General features: G+C 59.3%; 1 protein-coding gene across 3 annotated transcripts; it reads right to left on the bottom strand.

Moving 5' to 3' along the window:
• Nucleotides 1-168: 168 nt before the first annotated feature.
• On the bottom strand, nt 169-6,110 carry Hdac10 (histone deacetylase 10). Of its 3 annotated transcripts, none has more exons than XM_005335031.5 (19): nt 5,808-6,109; nt 5,604-5,738; nt 5,308-5,404; nt 5,014-5,111; nt 4,828-4,932; nt 4,625-4,693; nt 4,229-4,355; nt 3,983-4,048; nt 3,699-3,758; nt 3,532-3,621; nt 3,286-3,392; nt 3,150-3,217; nt 2,825-3,077; nt 2,641-2,725; nt 1,817-1,908; nt 1,649-1,705; nt 1,014-1,092; nt 660-842; nt 169-574 (listed from the first exon to the last, which is right to left on the bottom strand). In XM_005335031.5, exons 1-19 carry the CDS (start codon nt 5,864-5,866, stop codon nt 311-313), a joined length of 2,094 nt encoding a protein of 697 aa, XP_005335088.2. In that variant the 5' UTR covers nt 5,867-6,109; the 3' UTR covers nt 169-310. The 3 variants fall into 3 exon arrangements, 2 of the variants coding, with proteins under 2 accessions (XP_005335088.2, XP_040132310.2); XR_002485015.3 differs by having other exon boundaries at nt 436-574; nt 1,014-1,174; nt 5,808-6,110; XM_040276376.2 differs by lacking the exon at nt 3,983-4,048 and having other exon boundaries at nt 5,808-6,110.
• Between the last annotated feature and the right edge of the window lie 1,397 nt (nt 6,111-7,507).

Raw genomic sequence — 7,507 nt, 5'->3', positions numbered from 1 at the left:
TGCGACGTCACAGCCACGCGCCGGCCGAGAGCGCAGGCGCGCCGGCTTGCGTCACGGGCGGCCCCCCAGCCCCCCAGCCCGAGCCCTGAGCGCTCCGCGCGCTCCTGTGTGCGGCCGTGTCGCGGGGCAGACAGCGCCCGGAGGTTCGATAAAGGAGCGGAGCCGGACTTCCTTTAACCGTTTACTAAGGGAGAGGGAGTGCGGGCGGCCGCACGAGGCCTCAGGCCGGCCGTGGGGAACGCCAGCTTCCGGCTCTCGGGGCCGGCGCGCGCGGTGCTTCCCGGGTGACAGTGGCCTGTCTCGGCCGATTTCAAGCCACCCAGAAGGGCGGCCCAGATGGGGCGGCTGGGAAGGGGCCCTCAGTCGGCTGGCTCTGCGCAGCTGGTTCAGAGCCACCGCTGCCCGGGGCCTCACCGGCCACCTGCAGCATCTTCCACCGGGGCTCCAGCTGCGCTCTCAGGTGCAGCAGGGCCTGGATATCCTCTGGAGAGGCCATCAAGAAAGGGCCTAGGTTGGGAGGTGCCTCTCCGTGCAGCACGCGGGCCAGCGTGCTTGCCAGCTGGGGTGTGGATTCCTGGACCGGGCCAGATATGGGCAGTGAGCCACGGGTTTCTCTCCAGGCACCTTCTACCTCCGCGTTTCCACCAAGCCCAGCTTACCTCCCCAATGAGGGCCAGGACTCGGCCCCCTGCTGGCCCGCGAAGCATTGCAGCCAGGAGAGCAGCCTGGGGGTTCTGCAGGCCATGGGCAGGCCCCAGTGCCACCAGCACCAGGTCAGGCTGAAAGCCATAGGCCAAGGGCAGCACCAGACCCAAGACGCAGCTCAGGAACCCTCCAGTCGTCTGTGGGGAAAGCAGCAAAACCCCAACCCCCATTCTAGGGGTCACTCCTGCTGGCTTCTGCCATCCCACCTCACAAACTCAGAGTCCCCAGAGTGTGAGTATGAAGCCAAGAAGGGCCAGGGAACTGTTGACTCTCCTGACAGGGCTGCCCACCACCACAGAACCACTCACCCTTGGCAGTGGTGTCGAGATGTGAAACATGGATGAGGCAGCTGCCTCCTTGCCCCCAATGTTCAGCCACAGAATCCTCCTTCCAGAGAGAGTACCATGGACAGGTGCATAGGTGTGAGACCCTGCTCAGCTCTCCTAAGCCCAGGCAGCAGAGGGGAGCTCTGGGAGGAGTGGAGCAGGGGCACTGTAACTGCCAACTCTCCTGGCCTAGCATTACCCCACAGACTTCCTTCCCAGACTAGCTCTGGAAGGCTCCATTCTTTCTGGTTTTTTTTTTTTGCTTGTTTGTTTTGTTTGTTTGTTTGTTTTGTTTTGTTTTGTTTTATAAGAAGGATTGAACTCAGGGGCACTCAACCACGGAGACACATCTCCAGTCCTATTTTATATTTTATTTAGAGACAGGGTCTCACTGAGTTGCTTAGGGCCTCACTAAGTTGCTGAGGCTGGCTTTGAGCTGCCTCCACCTCCCTAGCTGCTGGGACTGAAGGAATATGTACACTACCACATCTGGCTGGAAGGCCCCATTCTATACTGCATGGTACCCTGCCCACCAGTCACCCCAGGGGACCTAGTTGCACGCCTGCCACTTGACCATCTATATGTGAAACTGGACAGATGTGCCATCTGGACCATACCTGTCATCAGCAAGGTCTGGAGGCCAATCCAGCTGACCCAGGGCCACACAGAACAACCTGAGGAAGAATCCACCCAGCACAGGCTGTGTATATTGCCCAGTCTACTCCCAGAGCCCTCACCACATGGACCCTGCCCTTGGGGTATCAGCACAACCAAGTGAGGCTCACCTCTGGGCTCTATGGCACAGAGCTCGCCTAATGGCCACATCCAAGGTGGCCTCTGCAGCAGAGGCAGGGGTGGCTGTGATGCCACTGCTCACCTGTGGGAAGAAAAAATAGAACACAGTGATGGGTGCAGCCCCAGCCAACTCCCAAACTAGGTCCCTGCCTATACAGCTCTCATCAGTCCTCCTTCATATCAAATCTGTCCATTTCCATAAACAAGGTGCTTGAAACTACACTTTCAAGCCCAATAGTTGCAATGCCTATACTTTTAGCTACTCAAGAAAATGAGGCAGGAGGATCATCATAAGTTCAAGGTCAGCTAGACAACAGCAAAACCCTGTTTCAAAAATAAAAAGGGTGGGGGCTGGGGATGTGGCTCAAGCGGTAGCGCGCTCGCCTGGCATGCGTGCGGCCCGGGTTCGATCCTCAGCACCACATACCAACAAAGATGGTGTGTCCGCCAAGAACTAAAAAATAAATATTAAAAAAAATTCTCTCTCTCTCTCTCTCTCTCTCTCTCTCTCCTCTCTCACTCTCTCTTTAAAAAAAAAAATAAATAAAATAAAATAAAATAAAAAGGGTGGGGGGTGTAGCTCAAAGAGAGAGAGCTTACCTAGCAAGTATAAGGCCCTGGGTTCAATTCCAAAACTGGAAAAAATTAAAAGTCATCCACTTCCCCTCTCTGCCAAAAATATTTCCCCATCCCTGGGCTGTTCTGATAACAATCCCTACAAAGGGTAATGTGTCTGCACTGCCTCCTCTGGACAAGCCATGCCTCAGACCCAGTCCCCAGATCCAGGTACCCCCCAGCCTCTCAGCAACCCTACCTGCCCATCCAGGATCCTGTCGAAAAGGTACAGGAGCTTCCCAAGTGCATCAAGGGCCTCATCCTGGGCTAAAGACTTGTGTAGTCTGTGATAGGCCAGAGGGACACATGGACACCAAGTGACAGTGCATCAGTCATATGCACATGCATGTCCTCAGCCCTCTCCCTGGGCCCATCCTGCACACCTGGCCCAGGCTTCTGTCTCCTCCCTTGGTGCTGAGCCCTCCTGACAGAGCACACCAGGGGGCAGGGGCAAGGTGGCATCTGGCACAGTCAGGGCAACGGCTGTGCGGATAGGGGGTATGGGGCTGAGGTGCAGCGGGTCCAGAAAAGAGCTCAGTGTAGTTGCTGCTGCCTCGCATGTGGGTCCTCCAGGCAGCAGAGTTGCAGGTGTCCCGTCTGGGGAGTGGCTGCCAGGATTCGGCATAGTGGCCACATCTGGAGGAGGTTCAGAGTCATGGCCACTGCATAGGAGTGTGAGGTGAACCCACCAGCCCAGACCACACTGACCTTGCTTTTGGAGGCTCATCCAGTAGGGGGCCTGGGTCATCCGGACACTGTGGATGGACTCCAGAGCACTGTGGGGAGAAGCACAGCCATGGGCCTGACTCACACCTAGCCTCTCCCACCCTCCAGCCCTTCATACCTCTGACATGGCACCAGAGGCCCGGACAGTGGGGGTACAGGGTCACCCAGCAGTGCCTGTACCATCATGCACACTGACTTGGCCAGGGACTCCAGGTGGTAGCCACCCTGGGAGGGTGGAGACAGGATAGAAGATGGGTGTCACTGGGGTGGGTAGCTCTCCCAGACAGGTGCCCCACAAGATTGTGTCTTGACCTGGTTCCCATACTCCTGAGTATGAGGCATCCTCCCAGCTGCCCCCAGTTACCTCTAGCACGGCACAAACCCGGCCGTTGGCCAGCACCTGCAGCAGCTGTGTGAGGTGGGCGAAGCACTCTGGTGTGGCCCGCATCTGCCCCTGGAACCAGAGCCATGTATGATGGGGGCCTGAGTCCAGGACCCCAGAGGCCCTCCTCAGCCAGACCAGGCTCTCACCTCAGGGTCCCCAATGGCTGAGTCAAATCCTGCTGAGACCAGCACCAACTCAGGGTTAAACTGCAGGCAAAATCAGGTGAGGAAGAGAAAGAAAGTGGCTGGAGCCAGGGAAGCCTCCATGAGCTGCCTGGCCCACTGTTCATGTCAGCCCTCCTCAGAGACCCTCCCTACCCACCAGGGATCTGCTCCTACACAGGGGAAGTGGTTGACAACCCTCTTCCTGTGTGGTGCAACTATGAGCAGGCATGGGTCATCTGCCCAAAGAGCCCCCACCGAAAAGTCACCTCGAAGGCCAGTGGGAGCAACGTGTGCAGGAAGGCAGCCAGGTAGTCAGCGTTTCCCATCCCAACCTGCCTCGGGTGCAGGGAAGAGGTGTCAGTGGGCAGCCCTGCCAATGGGGACTTCAGGGTCTTACCCACTGGATCCCAGGCTGTAGAAAGTATGGCAAGACGGCCCAGAGCTGTGGGCAGGGGAGAGGTGCAGACTGGGAGGTGGGCTGGGAGCAAGTTCTAGGGGTCAAGGGCAGGTACCTGGTTCCAGGGCAGGTTGACAGTGAAGCCTCGCCCCTGCCCCCTCCCTACTGCATCTACGTTGGATTCTTGCAGAAAGGGCCAGAAGTGCCCATGTTCATAGCGGTGCCAGGAGAAGTAAAGGACACTGCAGACAGTGTGCAGGGTCAGAAGTCAGGACGTTTGGGAGCTCCACAGCTCCTTAAAGAACACTGACCCCTGCACACATGGCCAAGTCTCCCCCTTGGATTTTTCCAAGTCAGTCTGTGCACTCCCTCAAAAGTGGGGTTGCAGGCTGGGGTGTAGCTCAGCTGTAGAATGCTTAGCATGTGCAAGGCCCTGGGTTCCATCCCCAGTATTTAAATAAATACATAAATGGGGCTGCAAGAAAGTGTCATGTCCCCACCTACGGCTCACCTGGGATCATCTTCAAATATATACTGAATACCCTGGCCATGGTGGACATCCCAGTCAACAATGAGGATCCTGAAATCAGACAATGCTGGGGTCACTACAGGACAGGGCCTCCCACCTCCAGGCCAGAAGCCCAGCCAGGGTTGGGAAGGGAATGGGTAGGGACTTTCTGCCACCTGCTCCACCCTGCACAGCTCGGCACCCACCTGTGCAGCCCGTGTTTCTGCTTGGCATGTTCAGCTGCTATTGCCACATTGTTGAACACACAAAACCCATTGGCAGCTGCCCTTTGGCTATGGTGCCCAGGAGGCCTGGAGGGTGAGAGTGGGGTCATTCTGTCCTCTCATGGAGCCAGCCAAAGGGAATAGCCAGGTGAGGGGAGCAGCTCTCACCTCACTAAGGCCAGCCCATTGTGTGCGGCTCCTGTCAGCACAGCATCCACCAGCTGAAGGGCAGCCCCGGCAGCTAGCCGGGCACAGTGAAAGGTACTCTATGGGGGCAGGAATACAGATCAGCCCCCTGCCTTTGCAGAGCATGCTGCTGAGCAGAAAGGACCAGGCAGGCCCAGGGTGCCAGCAGTGAGCAGGAACAAGGGGATGCTGGCAGGTGGCAGCCACAGGTGTGAACACACATAGTCGGTGGGTGTGTTAGATCTAGGTGGGTGGGTATTGTACAGGGGGACGCACCTGGTGGAAGTAGACGGCATCGTACTGTCCAGACAGTACCTGGAGCTCCTCCTTGCTCAGGGCCTGAGTCCTCTGCACCAGGGCCACATATTCAGGGCTGCAGATGGCCAGTCAGGGAGGCAGATCACCAGCAGGGGAGTGGGGTGGGGCCACAGGGAGTCCCTCCCCAGCTCCCTCAAGCCTTTGAGCAGCACCTCCACTGGAAGGTGAAGGTGAGGCACATGGGGAACAGGCTCCCTCTGGGAGGCCCTGAAGGCTGGGGCTAGCCCAGCTCTCTAGGTGGGCTCTCCTCTGACCTGTGCACCAGGCCCAGCTCCTCCTCCGAGGCCTCGCGGGCTACTAAGCGCAGGCACCTCTGCTCCAGGCCGCACTGCCGAAGGCCGTCCAAGGCTGCAGCCAAGCGCTCCGGACACTCGATCCTGCACTCGGGGCTGAAGTACACTGGGAGCTCAGTGTCCAGAGTCCCCTCCCTGTACCCACCTCCGCCAGCTCACACTTACTCGTCCCAGAGCAGCCGGCTGAGCATCATATCCTCATGGTACACGAGTGCGGTCCCCATGGCTAGACTGTAGTCACTGTGGACCACTCTGATGTGGCACGCCCTCCGCTGGCTGGTGACCGCACTGTAGGTCCCCAACTTGCAAACTGGGAACAGCTCCACGCCTGGAACCCTCCTGAGACCAAGTTCGGCAGCGGGCACCCAGGCCAGGCACCGAGAAGCCCGGCGCCCGAGGGAGCGAGGCCAGGGTTCAGCGGGGACCCCAGGGCCCGACTTCCGGCTTCCGAGTCCCGGACCCGCCCCGCAAGCCCCGCCCCCGCAAGCCCCGCCCCCAAGGGACCCGGCTGCCTAGACTTCTGGCCTCGCCCCGAGGCTCGGGGCTCTCAGGCTCCAGAGCCACCTTCTCCCACCGCTGGGAGCCTGGGGAGGGTCCCCGCCCCCAAGCCCTTCTGGTGATGGGAGGGGTGTAGGGCGAGAGGAGAGAGAGTAGTCCCCAGACCCTCCTGAGGACTGTCATTGAAGCCCCGCCCACCCGTCTGTCTTCTGCCTCAAATGTCCCCCCAACCCACCCCGAGCGCGAAGGACACAGGGTCAGACGTGTTAGCGGCCCGCTGAGTCCAGTGCGGCTCCCGGCACCTGGCCAGGGCTCAGGGAAGAGTCGGTGTGGCCCAGGGTCCGTGGGCTCAAAGGGGGCGGTGAGTGGAAAGTCGTAGGGTCTGGGCTGAGGCCCAGACAGGACGGGACAGGGGCTGCAGCAGTGTCGGGTCAGGCAGGGCAGGAGGCTACAGGCCAGGAAGCAGGATGGGCAAGGATAAAAGGAGCCGCAGGTGCAGCCTCAGAGCAAGATGACCAAAAGGTGTGAGACTCAGAGCCACATGCAAAATCCAGGGGCCCTGGGGGAAGGGTCTTGGGGTGGTCAGAAATGGGTGGTGCCAGGCCACCCTGCCACACCTGGAGAGCTCATCCAGGCCCTGGGCCACCTAACTGGCACGTCCAGCCCTCCCTAGGACCAGCACCACAGCCAGGGGTGAACACCGACTGGTCACCTGGGAACAGGTGTCTCCTGCAGGTCTCCGCCATGCCACAGCCACAGGGACTGACCAGGTTTGAACCCAAGGCATGAGAAGGCCCTGGGGCAGAAGAGGCGGGTGGCCTTGGTGGCAACTCATCTGACCCTATCTGCCAGAGCCAACTGTGCACCTGTCCACAGGAACTCCAGCAGTGGAAGAGGAACCCCGGGCCCTCCACGGTCCACCCCACACACACCCCGGTGTGGGTACATCTACAGGAGGGACAGTGTAGAGGAGCAAGAACAATCTCAGGAGCCCAGTGTGGCCTCTGATCTTGAGGCCTGTCCTAGGAGAATGGCCCACAGAGGGCAGCATGTGCTCGCGGATGCCCCCTGGGTGTGGCCAGGGGAGGAGCAAGAGACTGTCAAAGGGAAAGGGCGTACCTCAGAGATCAGAGGTACCTCAGTTGGCATGCACATCCCTTTCCTCCCAGGAGCCTCAGCCTTGGAGGGTGAAGGTAATTCAGCAGGGTCTGAGACCCTGGTGAGGCCCTAATATCCTTCCCATTGGCTGATCCCGCATCAGCCCTGCCCCCAACTGGCTCAGAATTTAAGCCTGAATAAAGAGTCAGGTCGGGGCTGGGGATGTGGCTCAAGCAGTAGCGCACTCGCCTGGCATGCGTGCGGCCCGA

The sequence above is a fragment of the Ictidomys tridecemlineatus genome, chromosome 6, assembly GCF_052094955.1.
Source record: "Ictidomys tridecemlineatus isolate mIctTri1 chromosome 6, mIctTri1.hap1, whole genome shotgun sequence".
Lineage (NCBI taxonomy): Eukaryota > Metazoa > Chordata > Mammalia > Rodentia > Sciuridae > Ictidomys > Ictidomys tridecemlineatus.
The sequence above is the reverse complement of the archived record's forward strand: the minus strand, read 5'-3'. Positions and strand labels throughout refer to the sequence as shown.